The sequence below is a fragment of the Lithobates pipiens genome, unplaced genomic scaffold (assembly GCF_037356315.1).
Source record: "Lithobates pipiens isolate NorthernLeopardFrog02 unplaced genomic scaffold, aLitPip1_a1.2 Scaffold_25, whole genome shotgun sequence".
Classification (NCBI taxonomy): domain Eukaryota; kingdom Metazoa; phylum Chordata; class Amphibia; order Anura; family Ranidae; genus Lithobates; species Lithobates pipiens.
The window spans coordinates 170,529,554-170,554,567 of record NW_027507787.1 but is presented as its reverse complement, the minus strand read 5'-3'; the positions used below and the strand labels follow the sequence as shown (position 1 = coordinate 170,554,567).

Sequence of the window (25,014 nt, the reverse complement as noted above, 5' to 3'; positions counted from 1 at the left end):
ATCAGCCATTAACATAATGGGATTAAAAAAACAAAAAATTAGCCCTTTACATAGTTGCCAACTGTCCTGAATTTCACAGGACATTCCCGCGATTAGGACATTTGTCCCGGGAAATGTCCCGCAAAATTCGGTTTGTCCCTGGAAATTGAATTTCCCGTTTTTTTGCCACCGGCCGCTGGAGACAATGTCTCCGCCGGCCGCCATTTTTAAGACGACCAGAAGTTGGTCTACACCTGTGGCGCCGCCCACCCCCCGCTGCTAGTGTGTGTTTGTGTCAGTGAGTGTAAAGGGCGGTGGGCGGCGCCACAGTTAAATGTCTGCGCGTGGCAACGGCGGCATGTCGGGGGCCAGTCTACAATGTGGATGTCGGGGCGAGGGCCAGTCGGATGTCGGGGGCCACTGACAGTCATGGTATGTGAATGTGGGGGCCAGTCTGTGGACGTGGGGGGCCAGTTGTATGTCGGGGGCCGGTCTGTTGAGTATGTGGGGGCAGGTCTGTGCAGGATGTGGGGGGGCGGTCTGTGGATGTCAGAGGGGCACCAGATGTAAGGAGGGGCTCCGCTGATGGACACAGATATGAGGAAGGTACCTCTGATGGGGCACCTGATGTAAGGACAGACTCTGCTTGGGACACCTGATGGCATCTGGTGGCAGGCAACGTGGCTAGTGACACGCTCATGGCTCCCACTGATTCTGCATTATGGCGAGTTGAATGATTTCATTTTATATTACAATGTAATAGAAATAATGCGCTTCAATCATCCTGACACCATAACAATCATGGCTCCGGGATGATTGAAGCGCCAACACCAGGTATTTGGAGTATCTTTATCTGCTGATTGTCAAACTCTGGAAAACACATATTGCTATTGTGGTGTAGGATCGGGGGGCTGCTGTCCCTCCTTTCCCTCTCCCCCCCTTCCCTCTCTCCATCCCCCTCCTTTCCCTCTCCATCCCGCATTCATCTCAGACTAACCACACCCCTTTGAGACACGCCCCATGTAAGCCACGCGCAATATTTTACGTAAACCACGCCCACTTTCAGGCACATTTTAAAAATGCATGCCCCGCCCCTAATTATACCATGACTCAGCCCACTGCCAAAAAAGTGTCCCGAATTTTTTTTTTTGCAATGTTGGCAACTATGCCTTTATAGTACAAAAAGAGCAAATAATCGCTACTGTAAATATTACTTTCACCATTGCACAGTAAAAAAATTAACCCCTTACAGTATCGATATGCTCTTTTTGTACTATAGAGGGCTATTTTTTTTTTTAGCCCCATTATGTTAAACATCTTAAACCTGGTTCACACGTATGTGTTTTTCGGTGCTTGTTGCAGAAATACACTACAGTTCATTCAACATTCACATCTATGCTTTTTTCATCTGCTGCGTATTTGGAAAGGGTCAAGGACTTTGTTCAAAGCAAAACAGTGCTTTTTTGGTTCAATATGCTTCAATGGAGAAGCTGCAGAAAAGCATGTAATGTGTTTTTGCAGCAGTTTTTTAATCTGCCCAACAACTAATTGGCCAAACAAAAAAAAAAATGCAAATCACAGCAAAATCACATGTGCAAAAATCTAATCGCACAGCAAAAAGCACTGCATAAACTGATCAAAAGCATCCCCCAGTCAGAACACAATAGCTCAGCAGGTGAGATCACTATACTAACATTGCATAGTTCATATAGCGGCTCTGACTGTAGTCCGTTTTTTTTCATTCACCCTAATAGTGTGTACCAGGCTTAAAGGGCCACTACTGCAAGGTGGGTCAGGGTGGAACCAAGGGACGGTGCTCAGAGATGGGTAGGGGGAAGAGACAAGGGGTGACTCAGAAGGGGGACTTTCCTGCACCTAATCTGAGAAAAATAAAAATAACTCCTGGATAGAGCCAATTCAACTAGTCAACTTCTACCAAGCAGTATCTACTCAGTTTGACCAGCCATTCAAACCTTTACAAGCAGTGTTGTTGGAACATAGTGAAGGAGACACCAACGAGGATAATCAAACAGCTATCGAGAAAACTTACCAACGGCAGTCACATATGCAGAAATGGAATCTGGCACCACGTTGCTTGGAGGTGTTATTTTGACTGGCAACAGGGACTTCAAGCCAGCTAAAGATGGGGGGAGAAGCAAAAGTAGTATCATGGTCTTAACGCATCTGGAAATTAGAGGACCATTCCAGCCAAAACCATATTTTCAATTTCAGGATATAGATTGAAACATTTGCAAAATTATTTACTAAAATCTGGTGCAGATTTGCATAGAAACCAATCGGCTTTCATGTTTTTTGGCAAAGATTTAAAATGTTATTAAACCCACATCATAAAATAAAAACCATCAATAAATGCTGTTCATACTCAGTCATGGAGATTTGTTTTCTGTAAAAAGCTGGTTGATCCTGCTGTTCTCTATCTACACCTTCTGTTCGTGTGCCTAGTTCAGCTAGGGACTTTCTTGCAGCTGTAGTGGCAACTCTGCACATGCTCAGTTTTCACCAAGTTTCTATGCTGAGCATTTCCTCACCATCACATCTGAGCAGTTGATTTGACTATAGAGTCTCACATGTAGGTGTATACACAGTGAAAAATGACAGCCCACTCCCTCCCTCCTCCACTAACCAGCTAAAACACAATTGGGGCGGGATATTACATGTAGAGTAATGAGGCTTCATCCCCTGCTTATTCTAATGCTGCATACATACGACCGGACTTTCACGCAGAAAAAGGTCCAACGGACTTTCGTCTGTGTTATGACAGACTTCCGAATGGACTTGCCCACACACGAACGGACTAAAGTCCATTTGAAAGTCTGTTCGTTTTGAACGTGATGTACGACTGGACTAGAAAAGGAAGTTCAATAGCCAGTAGCCAATAGCTGCCCTTGTGTCGTATTTGGTCCGTCGGACCACCATACAGACAAACGTTTTTCCAGATAGGAATTGAGTCCATCGGACAGATTTGAAACATGTTCTATTTCTAGGTCCGTCTGAATTTTTAAAAGTAAAACAATCGCATTATTTCACACACGATCGGAATATCCAATGGAATGATTCAGTTGGACCTATTCTGCCGGAAAGTCCGGTCGTGTGTATATGGCATAAGACACATGCTGCAGGGGCGTTGCCCAGCCTGTGACTGGCAGTAATCCACCCATACCATGTTATTTCTACAATATAATAAAGATTACATTCAAATATATATTTTTACACAGATTTAAAGACGGTTTGATATTAATGTATTATACCAAAGGCTTTTTTTTTTTTAAACATGTGACCAGCAGCACAGCACTAAAGGCTCCCCATGCTTATGTTTCCCTGCAGACAGGCTGGGAACGATCTGGGTCATGTGACAGCTGTATATCAATTGACATACAGAAATAGAAGGGACAATGCAAGTTAAACTGTGCGTGTTAAACATCACTTTAAACAAGCTGAAGTTAGAAGCAGATTGGCTACCATGCACTGCAGCACCATATTCTGTGTGCACACGTTTTAGTAAGTCAACCCCATGCTGTTGTAGCTCATGGAGGCAAGATTTTCCAGTTCTGAAATACCAAAGCCATTAAAAAGCAAAACGGTGGTGTTACCACCCCAAACAGATTCTGCATAGTAAATAAAGGGGGAACTTAGTTGCTAGATTGTGACTTTAACTTCATTATGGTCTTGTAGAGGCAGATAAACTACTTCAGGGGCATATTGCCAAAAGACAAAATTTAGTAAACCAAAGATTTATACGATATGAGTTTTAGAAGGTGGTGTTGACCTCGTAACCACTTGAGATCCGCGCTATAGTCAATTGACGGCTACAGCGCGGATCTCCTTTTCCGGGACGACGTCTATTGACGTCGTCCCGTATACGAGTGGCCTGCGCGCCCCCTGAGGGGCGCCGCGGCGCACTTTGTGATCGGCGAGTCCATGAGACTCGCCTGATCACCGATCCGTGCAAGGGGTCGATCCCGACCCCTTATCACGTGATCAGCTGTCAGCCAATGACAGCTGATCATGTGATATAACGGAGCCGGTAATCAGCTATTATTCCTCCTCGCGCTGACAGCGCGAGGAGAGAAAAAAAAAAAAAGCCGATCACCAGCGGCCGTGATCGGGACATCAGTCCCGATCAAGGCCAGCCCTGCTAGCGACCACCTGCCCCCTGACAGTGCCCACCTGCCCCCTGCAGTGCCACCCAGCAGTGCCCACAATCTGCCTCAAAGGTGCTGCACCCCAGTGCCGCCAATCAGTGCCCCCCACCAGTGCCCCCCACCAGTGCCCCCCACCAGTGCCCCCCACCAGTGCAGCCTATCAGTGCCCCCCACCAGTGCAGCCTATCAGTGCCCACCAGTGCAGCCTATCAGTGCCGCCTAATCAGCGCACTTCAATGAAGGAGAAAAATTACCCGTTTGCAAAATTTTATAACAAACTATTAAAACATGATTTTTTTTTGCATCTTTTTTTGTTTGTTTAGCAAAAAATAAAACTCAGAGCTGTAACTAAATACCACCAAAAGAAAGCTCTATTTGTGGGAAAAAAATGATAAAAATTTCATTTGGGTACAGTGTTGTATGCCGGCGCAATTGTCATTCAAAGTGCATTAGCACTGAAAGCTGAAAATTGGTCTGGGACTGAGGGGGGTTTAAGTGCCCAGTAAGCATAAGCAACAGCCAAGTGATAGAATATTATAGGCATTTATGTAGTGCTGTCAATTTATGGCACCTGTCTGCAAGAATCTTACAGTTTAAAGGATCCATCTCAGGTGCATATACACGTACTAGGGCCAATTTAGATAGGAGCCAATTAACCTACCAGCATGCCTCTGGTGAATTAGGAAATGGGAGTACCTGGAGGATACACACAAGCACAGGGAGAACATGCCAACTCCATGCAGATAGTGTTCTGGCCTGTATTTCAACTTAGGACCCCAGTCCTGCAAGGCACTGCTAACCACTAGGCTGCAACAAGATAAAAACCTCCAGAGACAAACCGAGGGGAAAAAATAAATAAAATTTATTTCACTTACGTTTCACCAAGATTAAATTGCTCAAGGTCAGTTCCTGGCTGATTCCTTCAGGCTAGTAAATAATACAATTAAAAGTTAAGAGACACACATTGATAAAATATATGCAATCTCACATCAGTATCAACCTTACCTCTACTAAAATGGGGTGCACAACGGTGTCTTTGCGAGAAGGCTGAGAATCATCATTGGGTCCATCACAAGACTTTCCAATAAAAGTGGTTTGGGCTGTCATTGTAAAGCTAACCATTCCTACAGAGAAAACAGAATTAGTGGTCAGTTGAGGTCTAGATACCAAGGGTGGCAAATAAAGAAGGAAAAAGCCTACACACAAACCCAGACAATATATGTTCAGCAACACATGTCCTGAAGGGAGAAGGGGAGGACCAGACTAGGAAGTTAGAGGGGTTTTTGCCCACTGGTCCAGTACAAATGATATATGAAGGGTTGTTGGCCTTGAGTGGAGGGTCTCCCCTGTTCAGACCAGGTCAGACAGCTGGGGGTCTTTACGTAGCCATCTGCTCCTTGTTCAGACCTGTGATCACAACGAGCATACACTACTTTTTAAAAACATGCCACACCAAGTCACATGATACTTAAAGTGGTTGTAAACCCTTTACAACCACTTTTTGCTACAGGTAAGCCTATAAGGCTTACCTGTAGCTACTCTGAATATCTCCTAATCCGGCATGGTTTAGGAGATATCCCCTGTATCTGCATGTGCCAACATCATCAGCCCATGCACACTGAAGCAACACCAAGTATGTTCCGTTACCGGAGGCTCCAGTGCCAATGCGCAGGAGTGACGTCATAGCGGCTCTGACCAATCACAGCGTCCGAGCCCGCGATACCCAGAAGTAACTCCGGGAGCGATGTTGCCAGCCGGAGAACGAGGACCGCTGCAGGGGGCTTTGATCTAAGGTAATACATAATGAACTAGCATGCTATGCATACTAGCTCATTATGCCTTGGTATTGCAGGTTTTTTTGTTTGTTTTGTTCGAGGGTTTACAACCACTTTAAGTATCATGTGATCTGATGTCTACAAGCGCACAGTGTGCATTATGCATTTTGGGTGCTGTTCATGTATCGGCACTGGCAGAAGACTGTAAAGGCAGTGCATGTTGAACTACAAAATGGACCCTAACAAACTAAATATGAGGACTATAATGGTACCCAATTTTTGTAAAAAGTATTATATAATTAAATTTGCACATGTATACAAAAAAATAAAGTAAAATCTGCACATAAAACATTACAAAAAAACATTTGTTACTCCTTGAATACAGGTTCTTGGTGGCTCGCATATGGCGGAGGAGGCATGTTGCTGTAATTGTGACAGTTTGCGTTTTGCAGGAGATAACCTGCTTAACAGTTAATACTCAAAAACATCAAAATAGAAACACATTGAATGGTCCTCCTACAAATGGTCATTGTCACCCATATAATGTCACAGGACGGTCCTCATCATTTCCCAAGATAGTCATTAGTTCCTATGTAATTGGAGCTAGGTATCTGAAATTGTATCATAAAGACATCATGACACTATCTGTAATGATAGTGTGCATAATCATATTGCATATATTGAAGCATATTGGGTTAATTTGGTGGGCATAAAGGGATTATGGGGTGAAGTGATAATGTGGAATCCCTATAGTTACAAGCTACACCTCTCCTCCCCAGTTTCAATAATTATCTGGTCAAATTATTACAATGTAAAATCCATATAAGCAAAGGGTTATACCACACTTCATATCACTGATCTATATTAACTACTTCCATATCGGGACTACTCTGGCACTCCTACATGTAAAATTCATAATTTTTATGCTAGAAAATTACTCAGAACCAACATTATGTTTTTTAGCAGACACCCTAGGGAATAAAATGGCAATTGTTACAACTTATGTCACGGTATAAAAAAAATAATTTGAAAGATGTTACGCCAATTAAATAGACAGCCAACATGTCATGCTTTAAAATTGTGCACACTTGTGGAATGGTGCCACAATTTGTACTTCTAAATCGCCATAGGCTACCAGTTTAAAGTAACAGAGGAGGTCTAGTGCTAGAATTGTTCCTCTCGCTCTAAGGCATGCGGCGATACCTCACATGTGGGGTTTGAATGGTGCTTACATAGGCGAGCGTGACTTAAGTGTGCATTCGTTTCTGTGCACGAGCACACGGGGGCGCTTTACATTTTTTTCTCTTTTTAATTGTACTTAATTTTTTTATTTTTACACTCTAAATTATTTTTTTTTTTTTTTTTTTTGATCACTTTTATTCCTATTACAAGGGATGCGAACCACTTTGCCGACGTAAATGTGCGTGAGTCAGTCGGCAAGTGGTTAAGGCAAAAGGGGTGGGGAAATCCATCTGGCACTGCTGAAGCCTGAGTGGCGTAATCAACTTGCACCTGGCAAAGCGACTATGCCCTCCCAGCGCGTGGTCCTTTCAGGTATTAAAAGTTGCAAAAAGATATAGTAAACTTTGAAAAAGCATTCCAGAGGGTTAATGGTAGGGACAAACAATTTAATTTTTCAAACAAAAATAATGACTGGAGCCAGATTAGAATCTGTGTCTTTCTCCACGCTGATCTGAGGAATGACATGATGGGAACCACTTTACGTACCCAATACCTTGTATAGTACCAGGTGCACACTATATAATTTGACTATGGGCAAGTGCTCATCCATCATTTTTTATGGATAGATAGAAATAATATCAGGTGGGATGAGGGGTTGATGAGGGGGGATTTTTTTTTCTCTTAATATAAAATCAGTGATATGAGGTGTGGTAAAACCCTTTGCCGACATGGATTTTACATTGGAATAATAATTTGACCAGATAATTATTGAAACTGGGGAATAGGGGTGTAGTTTTTAACTATAGGGATTCCACATTATAACTTCACTCCATAATCGCTTTATGCCCACCAAATTAACCCATTATGCTTCAATACGCGCACTATGATTATGCACACTGTCATTACAGATAGTGTCATGCCTTTATGATACACTTTCAGATATGTGGTTCCAATTACATAGTCCTTAGTTCCTATCTTGGAAAACTAGGATGACAGGCCTGTGGCATTATATGGGCAACAATGACCATTTGATGTGTTTCCATTTTGATGCTTTTGACTATTAACCGTGAGGTATGTAAACAGTTGGTCACCCAGTACATTCATTATTCAAAGAAGAAGCTGATATATATATATATATATATATAATTAGATCTGTGTTCAACCAGCGGGACCTTCATTTACTAGCTTTGTCAATCTGGACCCTGAACTGGCGGGGCCCCCGGGCATGATAATACCACTCTAGACTTTAATATCAGGTTTGCTTATGCATGTAATCATACATACATACATACATACCATTCCATTTTCAGTGTTCTTGCTAAAACTTCTCTGTGAAACACAAACAGCGTTGAAATTACAGCAACTCGCTGTGCTCCACCATAGGGGAGCCACCAAGAACCTGTATTCAAGGAGTACCAGATGGTTTTTGTTATGTTTTATGTGCCGCTTGTGTGTGTTTTGTATGTTTTTTGATATGTATGCATGTGCAAATTTTATTAAATAAATATTTGATACTTTACAAAAATTGGGTATGTAGCACCCTAGAATAGGGCTACAGGTAAATTTAGTTATGCTGGTTGGTAGTCAGCTTGGCTAATTTATAGTGTTTAAGTGTCAAATGACTTCTGTTCTAAGTTGTGGCTTCTCCCTTCTGTCAGTAGGTGGTGCTGTTATCTTTCACATTAGTGTGATGAGCTATAGTGTATGCAAGTTATGGATAAACATACTTTCTTGATCATACATCACAGGACAGAGCCTTCATTACATAGTGGGTTAGATAGGCACCTTTGGTGATTGGACACTGGCTAACCCCAATTAAGGAGAATTCCTCCCCTACATAACAACTCCCATAAGGGAGGTACCTCAGTCTTTTCGCCAGTGTCTAAGGTGGTTGGTCATGTAAAACAAGTGCTATGAAGAAAGCTCTATGCAGGTCCCTGCAGGGGTCTAAGGGCTATACTGACCTTATCCATATCTCGGGCCGATATTTTGACTCCCAAAGTGATATGGTACCTGGGCCTCGTCATCTGAAGAAACAAGGTTTTGCCTGTAAGTCCTTTCCTTTGGAAGACTGGGCTCTGGGAAAACCAGACTTGTGTACTATTACAACAGTGGCACGAAAGTCCTGGCAGAGTCTTTTATAGGTCCAGGTAAGAGATTCCTGAGAAGGAACCCAAAAAACCCTGAAGGTTGGCACAACGCTACCCGCTGTGATGGGTGAAGATTGGAAACCGTTTGTTTTCAGCCATTCCTGCGGCAGGGACAGGTACAAGAATAGAGTATTTGCATGTCTTACCTGGTTTCCGCCACTAGAGGGAGTAAAGAGCAACCTGGTGTATACTTACATGCCTTTCCAGGATATGCGCTCAGTGAAGCCAGTCTCCGGACCACTCACATCCTCCTCTGCCACAAATCTTTATAAATAAGGGGTCCCACGTAGTCTGGGGATCCCGCGGGGCTCCAAAGGTGGTACTCTTCCTCCTTGTTTGCGGCCGCCACCAGGTTGTCCTTGCATGCGCAGGGGGTGCGCTTTTCACACACAGGTAGCAAACGGGGGGGGCATGGATGCAGGGCTGTGCACAGCGCTCGACTGCGCAGACGCCAGGCAGTAATTTTAAAGAGCCTAGAGCGCCAGAGCTGTGCAAAGCAGATGACACAGAGCTGTGGGCAGTAAGCAGCTTAAGTGGTCGGATCCAGACAATTCTAAGACACCTACTCAGCATCAGGTTGTGTAGTATTAAGCATATATGTGTGTTGATGAGCCAAATACCCCCAGGTTTGGTTTGCACCAGAACCTTCGAACGGACCGAAAATTTGTACGAACTTTAGAACCCTATTAAAGTCTATGGGACTCGAACGTTCAAAATCAAAAGTGCTAATGTTAAAGGCTAATATGCAACAGACAACCCCAGCAATAAGGGGTATCTTCAGGTGTATACTGTGCTGGAGGCACACCCACGTTTACTCCTGCAGATGCCTGTATTAGAGACCACCAGCAATAAAGGGTAGATACAGGTGTATGCTTGCTGTGCTGGAGGCAAACACCCACTAACTCCTGCAGATGCCTGTATTAGAGAAAAACAGCTATAAAGGGTAGATACAGGTGTACACTGTGCTGAGGGCACACAACACCACTTTAAATTTAAGATGCCTGAGAAAAGAACACACTGTCCCTGCCTATCTAGCTCTATCCCTGCATTCTGAAACACAATACACAAGGCTGCCACGCTGGCGATCTTATATAGTGTGGGGCGTGTACTAAACTCCCTGAGCTATAATTAGCCACGGGCATCCTGCCTGTGGCCAATTATGGCTCTCCTCGCTGCCGGTGCTGCGATTGGCCAAGCATGCAGGGTCACAGTGCATACTTGGCCAATCATGAGCCAGCAATGCACTGCGATGGTGTAGTGCATTGTGGGCCGTTCGTGCCACACGAATTTGGTGCGAACAGTCCACAAAGTTCTGAATTCGCCAAACAGACGAACAGCCGATGTTCGAGTTGAACACCGAGCTCAGCCCTAATTGTGAGACTTGTAGCACAACATTGCACTTTGTACTAGTACCTCTCCTTTGTAGCTTAGGACTATGTCTCCTCGTAAGAGGGTCTCGGAGAGATAAAGGCACTAAAAAAAATCACCGCCTATGTCTAGGGGTCCTAAAGATGGATAGGTTACCATCTTCAAGACTGGAGCCAGCCTCACAGGATGAGTCAGTGCCCCCCCGTCAGGTTTTGCAGCCTCTCCTAATATTGCAGCCCCAGTGTATGTCACGGAAGACTCCCTTAAGGCTACATTAGAGGGTTTTGAAGGAAGAATTATGAATTTTATTTCAGCTTCCTTAACCACTTAACAACCGCCCATTGCCGATTAACGGCTTCAGGGCGGTTGTTTAACTCTGAGAGGCCGTTAAGTAACAGCCTCCGAGAATTCTGCTCTCGCGCGCCCCCTGGGGCGCGCACATGAGATCATCCGTGACTGCCGGGGCCAGTGGACCCGGCGCATCACGAATCACGGTAAACGGCCGCTCGTCGCGACGGAGTGATCACTTGTAAACAAACCGGCGTCATGTTATGACGCCGGTTCCTCCCTCCCCCTCTCTGTATCGATCGGTACAGTGGAGGGGAAAGATCTGCATCTGCAGTGCCCACATCGCTGCTCACCGAATTTAACCCCTCAGTTCGCTGCAATACCCCCCCCCCCAATACTCTGCTGCAATACCCCCCCCCAATACTCTGCTGCAATACCCCCCCCCCAATACTCTGCTGCAATACCCCCCCCCCCCAATACTCTGCTGCAATACCCCCCCCCCCAATACTCTGCTGCAATACCCCCCCCCCCAATACTCTGCTGCAATACCCCCCCCCCAATACTCTGCTGCAATACCCCCCCCCCCAATACTCTGCTGCAATACCCCCCCCCCCAATACTCTGCTGCAATACCCCCCCCCCAATACTCTGCTGCAATACCCCCCCCCCCAATACTCTGCTGCAATACCCCCCCCCAATACTCTGCTGCAATACCCCCCCCCAATACTCTGCTGCAATACCCCCCCCCAATACTCTGCTGCAATACCCCCCCCCCAATACTCTGCTGCAATACCCCCCCCCCCAATACTCTGCTGCAATACCCCCCCCCCCAATACTCTGCTGCAATACCCCCCCCAATACTCTGCTGCAATACCCCCCCCCCCAATACTCTGCTGCAATACCCCCCCCCCCCAATACTCTGCTGCAATACCCCCCCCCCAATACTCTGCTGCAATACCCCCCCCCCCCAATACTCTGCTGCAATACCCCCCCCCCAATACTCTGCTGCAATACCCCCCCCCCCAATACTCTGCTGCAATACCCTGCCATAAATTGCCATACTTGGAGATACCCAGCCATACTCGGTGATACCCTGCAATACCCAGCCATATGGCTTCTACCAACTCGCCAATACGATCAAAGCCAGAATTTTTTTATTTTTTTATTTCAGGCTTCCCAGCCTAGAGGTGAGATGTGGGGTCATATTGACCCCCAGATTTCACTGTAAAGAGGACCTGTCATCCCATATTCCTATTACAAGGGATGTTTACATTCCTTGTAATAGGAATAAAAGTGATCAAAAATTTATTTTTGGGGAAAAAAATATCAAACTAAAATAAAGTAAAGTAAAATGAACAATAAAAAAAAAAAAATTTTTTTAAAGAGTCTCTGTCCCCATGTGCTGGCATGCATGAGTGAACGCATACGTAAGCCCCGCCCACATATGAAAACGGTGTTTAACCACTTAAGGACCGCCGTATTGCCAATGTACGTCATTACAATGGCACAGGCAGGCACAAGCACGTACATGTACGTGCCTCCCTTCCAGCGGGTGGGGGGTCCGATCGGACCCCCTCCCGCTGGATACGGTGGTCCGTTTCCCTCCAGGAGCGATCCGTGATGAGGGGATGGCCGTTGGTTTCTGGCCACCCCCTCTGGATCGCTCCTGGCCAATGACGAACTTCCTCCCACTGTGTATTGTTTACACAGGAAGGAGGAAGTGATGTCATTCTCCTCGGGGCGGTCTTTTTGACCGGACTACGAGGAGAAGACTAAAATTAAGTGCACCAAAACACTACACTGACACATAGGTACACAAACCCCCCCCCCCCCCGATCCCCCCCCAGTCACAGTGTCACTGATTGCATTGATCATTTCTTTACTGATCAATGCATTCAGTGTCAGTTGTAAAAGTAAAAACTGTCAGGGCAGTTAGTGTTAGGTCCAGGGTAGCCCCCTATCACCCCCCAATAAAGATTTAACCCCCTGATTGCCCCTAGAGTTAACCCTTTCACCCCCTTTTGCCAGTGTCACTAAGCGATAATTTTTCTGATCGCTACATCAGTGTCGCTAGGTAGCTAGTTATTTTTTTAGGTTCACCGCCAGGTTTTTATAGCGCTAGGTACCCCAATATACTACCCAATAATGGTTTTAACATCCTGATTGCCCCTAGTTAACCCTTTCACTCCCTTTTGCCAGTGTCACTAAGCGATCATTTTTCTGATCGCTGCATCAGTGTCGCTAGGTAGCTAGTTATTTTTTTAGGTTCACCGCCAGGTTTTTATAGCGCTAGGTACCCCTATATACTACCCAATAATGGTTTTAACCCCCTGATTGCCCCTAGTTAACCCTTTCACCAGCGATCACAGTATAAGTGTCACTGGTGACGCTGGTTAGCCAGTTAGTTATTTAGGTTCCCCGTCAGGTTTTTATATAGCGCCAGGGACCCCCATATACTACCCAATAAAAATTTGAACCCCCTGATTGCCCCTAGTTAACCCTTTCACCACTGATCACCGTATAAGTGTTACGGGTGACTCTGGTTAGTTTGCTTTTTATAGCATCAGGGCACCCACCATTTATTACCCAATAAAGGTTTAACCCCCTGATCACCCGGCGGGTGATATCAATTAGGTTTTAGGGTCAGGGTCTGCGTCGCCCCAGGCAGCGCTAGGTTAGTGCCAGTACCGCTAACACCCACGTGCAAAGCATACACCTCCCGTAGTGGTATAGAATCTGAACAGATCAATATCTGATCAGATCTATATTAGCGTCCCCAGCAGTTCAGGGTTCCAAAAAAACGCATTGTTAGTGGGATCAGCCCAGATACCTGCTAGCACCTGCGTTTTGCCCCTCTGCCCAGCCCACCCAAGTGCAGTATCGATCGATCACTGTCACTTACAAAACACTAAACACATAACTGCAGCGATCGCAGAGTCAGGCCTGATCCCTGCGATCGCTAACAGTTTTTTTTTGGTAGCATTTTATATTTAAATCCGGAAGGCAGTGCTTGGTTTTCGGGGTGCCGTGCGCGACTAGACTCCCAAAAAGTCCCACACATGTGGTATCCCCATACTCGGGAGAAGTAGCGGAATATATTTTGGGGTGCAATTCCACATATAACCATGGCATGTGTGAGCAATATATCATTTAGTGACAACTTTTTTTTTGTCATTATTCAATCCCTTGGGACAAAAAAAAAAAAATATTCAATGGTCTCAACATGTCCCTCAGCAAATAGCTTGGGGTGTCTACTTTCCAAAATGGTGTCATTTGGGGGGGTTTTGTGCCATCTTGGCATTTTATGGCCTTCAAAACTGTGATAGGTAGTGATGGGTAGTGAGGAGTAAAATAAAAAAATGTATGCCCTTAGAAATCCTGAAGGCGGTGCTTGGATTTCGGGGTCCCGTACGCGGCTAGGCTCCCAAAAAAACCCACACATGTGGTATCCCCGTACTCAGGAGAAGCAGCATAATGTATTTTGGGGTGTCATTTCACATATGCCCATAGCATGTGTGAGCAATATATCATTTAGTGACAACTTTGTGCAAAAAAAAAAAAAAAGTTTGTAATATTCCCGCAACTTGTGGCAAAATATAAAATATTCCATGGACTCAACATGCCTCTCAGTAAATAGCTTGGGGTGTCTTTCCAAAATGGGGTCATTTTGGGGGGTTTTGTGCTATTTTGCCATTTTATGGCCTTCGAAACTGATAGGTAGTGAGGAGTGAAATCAAAAATTTGCACCCTTAGAAATCCTGAAGGTGGTGATTGGTTTTCGGGGTGCCGTGCGCAACTAGACTCCCAAAAAGCCCCACACAACTTTTTGTAAAAATTATTTTTTTTTTTTGTCATTATTCAATCCCTTAGGACAAAAAAAAAAAAAAAAAATATTCAATGGGCTCAACATACCCATCAGCAATTTCCTTGGGGTGTCTACTTTCCAAAATGGGGTCATTGGGGGGGGGGGGGGGGGGGTTGTACTGCCCTGCCATTTTAGCACCTCAAGAAATGAGATAGGCAGTCAAATTAAAAGCTGTGTAAATTCCAGAAAATGTACTCTAGTTTGTAGACGCTATAACTTTTGCGCAAACCAAAAAACATACGCTTATTGACATTTTTTTTACTAAAGACATGTGGCTGAATAAATTTTGCCCTCAATGTATGACTAAAATTTAGTTTATTCGATTTTTCTTATAACAAAAAGAAGAAAATATCTTTTTTTTTCAAAATTTTCGCTCTTTTTCCATTTATATTGCAAAAAAAAAAAAAAAAAAAAAAAAAAAAAATAAAAAAATCGCAGAGGCAATCAAATACCATCAAAAGAAAGCTCCATTTGTGGGAAGAAAAGGACGCAAATTTCGTTTGGGTGCAATATTGCATGACCGCGCAATTACCAGTTAAAGCAGCGCGAAATTGGAAAAAGACATCTGGTCCTTAAGGTGTTTATTGGTCCGGGGCTGTAGTGGTTAAACCACACATGTGAGGTATCGCCGTGAACGTTAGAGCGAGAGCAATAATTCTAGCCCTAGACCTCTAACTCAAGACATGTAACCAGTAAAAAAAAAAATTTAAAGCGTCGCCTATGGGGATTTTTAAGTAGCGACGTTTGGCGCCATTCCACGGGCATGTGCAATTTTGAAGAGTGACATGTTCGATATCCATTTACTCAGCATAACTTCATCTTTCACATTATGCAAAAATTGGGCTAACTTTACTGTTTTTTTTTAAGCACAAAACTGTTTTTTCCCCCCAAAAAACGCGTTTGAAAAATGGCTGCGCAAATACCGTGTGAGATAAAAATTTGCAACGACCACCATTGTATTCTCCAGGGTCTTTGCTAAAAAAAAAATATATATAATGTTTTGGGGTTCTGTGCAATTTTCTAGCAAATAAATGATGATTTTTACATGTAGGAGAGAAATGTCAGAATTGTCCTGGGTGCTCCAGAATGCCTGATGGCGCTCCCTGCATTTTGGGCCTCTGTATGTGGCCACGCTGTGTAAAAGTCTCACACATGTGGTATCGCCGTACTCAGGAGTAATAGCAGAATGTGTTTTGGGGTGTAATTTGTGGTATGCATATGCTGTGTGTGAGAAATAACCTGATATGACAATTTTGTGGGGTAAAAAAAAAGGAAAAAAAAAAAATCTTGATTTTGCAAAGAATTGTGGGAAAGAATGAAAACTTCAAAAAACTCATCATGCCTCTTACTAAATACCTTGGAATGTCTTCTTTCAAAAAGGGGTCATTTGGGGGGTATTTGTACTTTTCTGGCATGTTAGGGTCTCAAGAATTGAAATAGGCCATCAGTACTTCAGGTGTGATCAATTTTCAGATATTGGCACCATAGCTTGTGGACTCTATAACTTTTACAAAGACCAAATAATATCCAATTTGTACTTATTTTTTACCAAAGATATGTAGTAGTATAAATTTTGGCCAAAATTTATGAAGAAAAAAATTTCTAACCTGCTAAATTTTATAACAAACGAAGAAAAATTCATTTTTTCACAGAATTTTTGGTCTTTTTTCTTTTATAGCACAAAAAATAAAAAACAGAGGTGATTAAATACCACCAAAAGAAAGCTCTATTTGTGTGAAAAAAAAAAAAAGGACAAAAATTTGATATGGGTCCAGTGTTGCATGACTGAGTAATTGTCATTCAAAATGTGAGAGCACCAAAAGCTGAAAATTGGTCTGGTTATTAAGGGTGTTTAAGTGCCCAGTGGTCAAGTGGTTAAAAGTTAGGAAAAAAAGGGGTATATCCCCTCCCTCTACTGCAATTCCTCTTTCAGATGATTCCTCTGACGAGAGATCCATATCAAGAGCAGTCGGAACTAATCAGAGGAAGAGGAAAGAGCTTCCTCCTCTCAGGCACTCAAGAAGCAGGTCCAGATTACACTGAATTGGTGTGTACCACTTTCAGAATGCCCGCTGCTGAGGCCACAACATCCTGTTTCTTCCCTGGGGGTCAGGAAAATCCCACAGAGTGCCTTTTCCTTTACAATCATCCCTTAATGGATAAATTGCTCTATGAGGATTGGGGGCATCCCGATAAACTGTTTTTTCCTCCTAAAAGTTTTTCTATTCTTTATCCTCTCGGAGGAAAGTTTCACCAAGAAGTGGGAGGTCCCATCCGTGGATGCGGCTGTCTCGTGTGAATAAAAACCTGACCTGTCCTCTGGAAAATGCTCAGGTGTTTAAGGATCCAACTGATAAAAAGCTGGAAACTTTATTAAAAACCTCCTTTTCTATGGCTGGCGCTGTAGTCCAACCTACAGTCGCAACTGTGGGGTTGTGTCAGTTCCTCAAGGAACAAGTTAAGCAAATGCTTAGCCTCCTTCCCAGTGAGGAAATAGAGAACTATGCAGACGTTCCTCAGGTTCTGTGCTTTATGATTTAAACAGATTTGTTTCGCTTAATTAAAACAAACATAAAATGTAAACGGCTGCTCACACTATATTGCTGGAGACAATATGCAGAATGTAAATAAAAAATGTGGCGCACATTAAAAAAAAATCAATACAGTCCAAAAAGTTGATCAAAGGCCATATGTACACAAAAAGACATGAAAAGTCCCAATATGGAGAAAAAACTTCCACCAATCAGAAGCAAAAATCACCCTCCACCATATCGGACAGAAAGGAAGATAGCAGGGTCCCGTCACGGTCACCCGATAAGACAGACCCTTACCATCAGTGCATAGATAATGCACATGTAATGACACCAAATGCAGGTCAGCAATTCCTCCCCATCAGTACCCTGGAGCAGGCTCACAGCTTTAGAGCAGGTATAGGAGTCCTTGCGTAGCTCAATGATCATATAAATTAAAGTAAAAAAACACAGGGTGGAGCCGGACTTGACGCGGGACACGAACGAACAGTGGCTTTTAAAGCGATGGACATTTTACTTTTCGTGCTAATCATTCAACTAAATGTGAGTAACTTTTAAATACAATAAAGCGGTGAATGTCTTTTAACCACTTCAGCTCCGGACCAATTGTCAGCCTAAGGACCAGAGGTCTTTTTACAATTTTGCACTGCTTTAGCAGGTAATTGCGCAGTCATGCAATGTTGTACCCAAACTAAATTTTCGTCCTTTTCTTCCCACAAATAGAGCTTTCTTTTGATGGTATTCGATTGCCTCTGCGATATTTATTTTTTACGATATAAAAAGGAAAAAGACAGAAAATAAAAAAAAAAATTATATTTTCTACTTTTTGTTATAAGAAAAATCAAATGAACTAAATTTTAGTCACACATTTAGGCCAAAATGTATTCAGCCACATGTCTTTAGTAAAAAAAAGTCAATAAGCATATATTTATTGGTTTGCGCAAAAGTTAGTGTCTACAAACTAGAATACATTTTCTGGAATTTACACAGCTTTTAATTTAGGACTGCCTATCTCATTTCTTGAGGTGCTAAAATGGCAGGGCAGTACAAACCCCCTCCCCCCCCCAAATGAACCAATTTTGGAAAGTAGACACCAAGGAAATTGCTGAGGGGCATGTTGAGCCCATTGAATATTTTTTTTTGGTCCCAAGTGATTGAATAATGACAAAAAAAAAAAAAAAGTTTACAAAAAGTTGTCACTAAATGATATATTGCTTACACATGCCATAGTTATATGTGGAATTGCACCCCAAAATATATTTTGCTGCTTCTCCCGAGTACAGGGATACCACATATGTGGGACTTTTTGGGAGTCTAGCCGCGTACAGCACCCCGAAAACCAATCACGCCTTCAGGATTTCTAAGGGTGCAAATTTTTGATTTCATTCCTCACTACCTATCACAGTTTCGAAGGCCATAAAATGCCAAAATAGCACAAATCCCCCCCAAATTACCCCATTTTGGAAAGTAGACACCAAGCCATTTACTGAGAGGCATGTTGAGTCCATGAAATATTTTATATTTTGCCACAAGTTGCAGGAATATTACAATTTTTTTTTTTTGCACAAAGTTGTCACATGATATATTGCTCACACATGCTATGGGCATAAGTGAAATTACACCCCAAAATAAATTCTACTGCTTCTCCCGAGTACGGGGATACCACATGTGGGGGACTTTTTGGGAGCCTAGCCATGTACGGGACCCCGAAAACCAAGCACTGCCTTCAGGATTTAAATATAGAACGCTACCAAAAAAAACTTAGCGATCGCAGGGATCAGACCTGACTCTGCGAACGCTGCAGTTATGCGTTTAGTGTTTTGTAAGTGACAGTGATCGATCAATACTGCACTTGGTTGGGCTGGGTTGAGGGGCAAAATGCAGGTGCTAGCAGGTATCTGGGCTGATCCCGCTAACAATGCGGTTTTTTGGAACCCTAAACTGCTGGGGACGCTAGTATAGATGTGATCAGATATTGCTCTATTCAGATACTATACCACTACGGGAGGTTTATGCTTTGCGCGTGGGGGTTAGCGGTACTGGCACTAACCTAGCGCTGCCTGGGGCGACGCAGACCCTGACCCTAAAACCTAATTGATATCACCCGCCGAGTGATCAGGGGGTTAAACCTTTATTGGGTAATAAATGGTGGGTGCCCTGATGCTATAAAAAGCAAACTAACCAGAGTCACCCGTCACACTTATACGGTGATCACTGGTGAAAGGGTTAACTAGGGGCAATCAGGGGGTTAAAATCTTTATTAGGTAGTATATGGGGGTCCCTGACGCTATAGAAAAACCTGACGGGGAACCTAAATAACTAACTGGCTAACCAGTGTGACCAGTGGCACTTATACGGTGATTGCTGGTGAAAGGGTTAACTAGGGGCAATCAAGGGGTTAAAACCGTTATTGGGTAGTATATGGGGGTATATAGCGCTATATAAACCTGGCAGTGAACCTATAAAAAAATAAATAAAAAATAGCTACCTAGCGGTACCAGTGACACTAATGCAGCGATCAGAAAAACGATCGCTTAGTGACACTGGCAAAAGGGGGTGAAAGGGTTAACTCTAGGGGCAATCAGGGTGTTAAACCTTTATTGGGGGGGTAGGGGGCTACCCTGGACCTAACACTAACTGCCCTGATAGTTTTTACTGTCACAACACACTAAATGCAGTGATCAGTAAATAAATGATCACTGCAATCAGTGACACTGTGACTGGGGGGGGCGGGGGGGATTTGTGTGCCCATGTGTACCTACATGTCAGTGTAGTGTTTGCTGCACTTACTTTCTGTGTTCTCCTCGCAGTCTGGTCAAAAAAACAGCCCCGAGGAGAATGACATCACTTCCTCCCTGCCTTACAATACACAGCGAGGGAAGCTTCATTCGCCAGGAGCGATCGAGAGGGGATGGCCAGAAACCAACAGCCATCCCCTCGTCCCGGATCGCTTCTGAAGCGAAACGGACCGCCGCATCCAGCGGGAGGGGGTCCGACTGGACCCCCCACCCGCTGGAAGGCAAGCACGTACATGTACGTGCTTGTGCCTGTACATGCCATTCTGCTGACGTACATTGCCATGCGGCGGTCCTTAAGTGGTTAAAGATACCTGCGCAATGAACGGTGTTTTTTTACTTTCATTTATATGATCATTGAGCTATGCAAGGATTCCCATACCTGCTCTAAAGCTGTGAGAAAGCCTGCTCCAGGGTACTGATGGGGAGGAATTGCTGACCTGTATTGGTGTCATATGTGCATTATCTGTGCACTGATGGTAAGGGTCTGTCTTATCGGGTGACGGTGACAGGACCCTGCCACCTTCCTTTCTGTCCGATATGGTGGAGGGTGATTTACTTCTGATTGGTGGAAGTTTTCTCCATATTGGGATTTTTCATGTCTTTTTGTTTACATATATGTGCTTTATGATTGATGCGATTTTGGATTCTGTCCAACAAGCATCTCGTTTCTCTCCTGTTGGTACACATGCAAAGAGACCTTTGGCTCAAAAATTGGGCAGCTGAGCTTTCATGCAAAAAATATTTGACTGGATTCCCATTTAAAGGGGAACGCTTATTTGGGGATGACTTGGATAAATTCATCCAAAAAATTACTGGTGGTAAATCTACTCTACCAATCAAAAAGAACGTCCATCATTTAGGCATTTTCTTTCTCCATCCCCTGGAGCATCAAGCTCTAAGCAGAGGCGACAGCCTTCCCAATCGACCTCTAGAGGAAAGGCCCAAAGTCACGCCCAAGGGCAGAAAAAGACTTGAGGGGTGAAAGCCCACCAAGCAGAGCCCCAAAGCTTCCGAGTGGGGGAAGGCTGCTGCAGTTTGCAGAAGCCTGGTGGGAAGAGATTCAAGACAGATGGGTAGTCTCAGTATCTGAGCTACAAGCTAGAGTTCCAAGAGATTCTACCATCTCGCTTCCTAAGGTCAAGGTTCTCCAAAGCTCCAGTAAAGTGAAGACCGCTACTTCTGGCCTTAGATCACTTGCTATCCCAGGGGGTGATGGTGGAAGTGGACCCAAAGAACAGGATTCAGGGTTTTACTCTAATCTCTTCACCGTTCCAAAACCAAAATGGGGATGTCAGACCCAGCCTAGATCTAAAAGATCTGAATCAATTTCTACACATTGTCTATCCGAATGCAGTCAATGCATTCTGTGTTCACCCTTCGATTGGGAGAGTTTATGGCAAATAGATATCAAGGATGCATATCTTCATGTGCTGATATTTCCAGCTCACCAAAAATATCTAAGGTTCGCAGTAGATCAGCACCATTTACAATTTGCGGCCCTTCCTTTCGGTCTTGCTACAGCTCCTGGAGTCTTTTTACAAAGATTTTAGACCCTCTCTTAGCAAACCTAAGAGCTCAGGTTCTGGTCCGCCAAATGTAAAGCAGGAGTTCCTCCATTCGGCTATGTATAAGACTGTTAGGAAAAAGGGTTGCCTCCTTCGAGGCTGTTCCGTTTGCCCAGTTTCACTCAAGGCCTTTACAGAGATTCATCCTCGCGGCTTGAAACAAGAAGCCCTAAGCCTTGGATCCTCCTATGTGCTTATCCTCAGGGATACGCAAAGGTCTCAAAAGGTGGTTACAAACCAAGAATTTTCTGAAAGGCAAGGCCTTTCTTCCATGGAAAATCATAACCACGGACGACAAGCTGACAGGCTGGGGAACAGTGCTGGAAGAGGTATGCATGCAGGGAAAATGGTCCACAACAGAAAGGCTCCCATAAATATTCTGGAAATTGGGCAATTTACTTGGCCCTCATGGACTGGTCTTACAGACTACAGGGTCACCCTATTCGGATACAGTTTGACAATGCAACGGCTGTGGCTTATATCACCAAGGTGGCACCAGAAGTCTGGATGCACAAAGAGGTGAATCGCATACTTGCTTGGGCAGAAAAGCATGTTCCTTGCCTTTCTGCAGTCTTCATCCCAGGAGTTGAAAATTGGCAGGCGGATTTCCTAAGCCACCATCAACTATGCCCAGGAGAATGCGCTTTACACTCAACATATTTCAGACCATATGTCACAAATGGGGTACTCTGGATGTAGATCTGTTTGCGTCCAGATTCAACAAGAAGCTGGACAAGTTTGTGTCGCGAACAAAGGACATACTTGCTCAGGGGTCAGATGCTCTGACAATTCCCTGGGATCAGTAAAATCTAATTTATGCCTTCCTACTGAATCCACTTCTGCTGCGGTTCCTGAGAAGAGTCAAAAGGGAAACAAAACTGGTTCTTTTAGTAGCCCCGGCTTGGCCCAGATGACCTTGGTATGCAGAGATCGTGAAGTTGGCTGTAGGCAGGCCTTGGATCCTTTCTCTCCGGCCAGATCTACTCTTGCAGGGTCCAATTTACCATACTGCTTTACACAGTCTGAATTTGATGGTTTGGTTGCCGAGACCCACATTCTGAAAGACCGTGGACTCCGATTCAGTCCTTTCTACTCTGGTCAATGCCAGAAAGCCGGCCTCCAGGCCTATTTACTACAACATCTGCAAGGCATACGTTTCCTGGTGTGAACCCAGGGGATTGCATCCTAGAAAGTATGTCAGCAGAATCTTGTCCTTTCTCCAGTCAGGCCTAGAAATGAAATTGGCTGTAAGCACCATCAATGTCCAGATTTCAGCTTTGTCAGTGTTTTTTCAGAAGCCACTTGCATCACATTCACTTGTTGGGGCTTTAAAATCAGGGGGCTATACGATTAAATCCGCCAGTCAAACCTCCAGTGTGCCCATTGGATTTGAATTTAGTTCTGTCTGAATTACAGGGACAACCCTTTGAACCGTTGCACCAGGCATAAATTAGTCTTCTTGATAGCCATATCCTCGGCTAGGGGAGTTTCAGAGCTAGCCGCTCTTTCAAGCGAGGAACCTTAGATTATTCACAAGGACCAAATAGGTGCTTCCTACCCAAGGTGGTTTCAGGATTCCATTTGAATCAAGATGTGATCCTGCTATCCTTTTTTCCAGATCCGCAGTCTGGAAGAAGAATCATTGCACTCTCGATGTTGTAAGTGCAATCAGCATCTATCTGCAGACAACCGCTCAGATAAGACCGATTGTTTATTCATCTTGCCAGAAGGCCCTAAATAAGGCCAGGCACCATCAAAGTCCACTCTCTCTAGATGGATCAGGCAAGAGATTTTCAGGCTTCTGGTATAATGGGGAAGACTCCTTTTCAAGTGAAAGCACACTCAAATAGGGCCATTAGTGCTCCTTGAGCAGTGCATCACCAGGCCTCCATGGCTCAGATCTGTAAGGCTGTGACTTCAGGGTGTGACTTCAACTGTCATCAGTCCATACATTTACCAGATTCTATCAGGTGGATATAAGAGGGCAAGAGGATACCGCCTTTGGGTGCAGTGTACTTCAGGCTGCAGATTAGTTCCTCTGGTCTGTGGCGGTCTATAATTCTGATCTGTGTCTCCCTCCCCTCAAACTGAGCATTGCTTTGAGACATCCCACTAGGTAATAAATGTCCCGTGATGTATGATTGTATGATCAAGAAAATAGGATTTTTTAATACAGCTTACCTGTAAAAATCCTTTTGAAAGTACATCACGGGACACAGAGCTCCCGCCCTTCTTGGGTTTTACGTGGTTTCCAATTGCTTTGCTACAAAACTGAGGTACCTCCCTTATGGGAGCTGTTATATAGGGGAGGAATTCTCCTTAATTGGGCTTAGCCAGTGTCCAATCACTGAAAGGTGCCTATATAAACCACTATGTAATGTAGGCTCTGTGTCCCATGATGTACTACGAAGAAAAGGATTTTTAATACAGTTTACCCTGTAAAATCCTATTTTTCAGCCAATCATCTTTTCTGTGATCTATGCTGGGAAAAGCTATTTAATGACATGAAGTCAGGCGATCAGGGTCAGTTCTTCCCGGCTGGGTCTTAGGCCAGGGTGGATGGTGTGTGTACAGTTCCTGGCTGCTAGGCCCAAAGCCTGGGGCCTAATCAGGTGGCGGCCGGCTGTTAGGCCTATCCGGGTGTTCAAGTTAATGCAGAGGAAAGCCTGCCAAAGATCCGGAATGATTCTAGAAGGATGGAGTTCTAAGGAAGCACCAGAGGGGACTTTTCATGAGCTGGAGGCTAAGAAAATGCTAGGCCTTGAGAGAGAACTCATCCAAGGGAATCAGTGCACGAAACAGTAAGTAAAGTTCAGTTACTGGAGGGGACAGTCTGTCATACAAAGTACAGATGTACTGGTTCAGCTTAAAGGCTTTTATTTCTGTACTGCGCTCTGCCTTGCTTCATCTATTTTTGTCTAAGGAGTCGGCCATCCTGCTTTTTGCTGATTACCAAGGGTGTCCTGTGCCAATTCCCTCTCTCCTACATTTCCTGTTTGTGAGAAATAAACTTCTTGTTTAAAGCATAAGTGACTGGCACCCAACGTTATTTGTGGTTCTTCCCTCACATGCCCAAAAACATGCACCCTGAGGATGTAGGTCAGCCTTCCCTACCCCCAGTAGTCGCCATTAGACCCTGGAAGATTGTGGTAGGTGCTACATGTATATCATGGATTAGGATGAGGTACTAGACCTATATAGTCTACTACATTAGGGTCTCCCATTGAGGTCTTCATTTTGAACGTGGTGCAGGGAGGTGAATGGAATGTGCAGTGTTGTGGTATGAACCAACCCTTATAGAATGTTTTTTCAATGGTAGGAGAGATTCAGATGGATTGAAGTAAGGCATTC

At 44.2% G+C, this 25,014-nt stretch overlaps 1 protein-coding gene across 1 annotated transcript in view; it reads right to left on the bottom strand.

The window, feature by feature from the left end:
- LOC143929796 (ovostatin-like) overlaps nucleotides 1–25,014 on the bottom strand; it is a 201,808-nt gene that overhangs the window by 68,956 nt on the left and 107,838 nt on the right. Inside the window, exons 21-23 of the mRNA XM_077453773.1 lie at nucleotides 5,148–5,266; nucleotides 5,018–5,069; nucleotides 2,030–2,116 (exon numbers count right to left, since the gene is read on the bottom strand). Of these exons, the coding sequence (XP_077309899.1) occupies nucleotides 2,030–2,116; nucleotides 5,018–5,069; nucleotides 5,148–5,266 (258 nt within the window). The remainder of the gene's footprint in view (nucleotides 1–2,029; nucleotides 2,117–5,017; nucleotides 5,070–5,147; nucleotides 5,267–25,014) is intronic.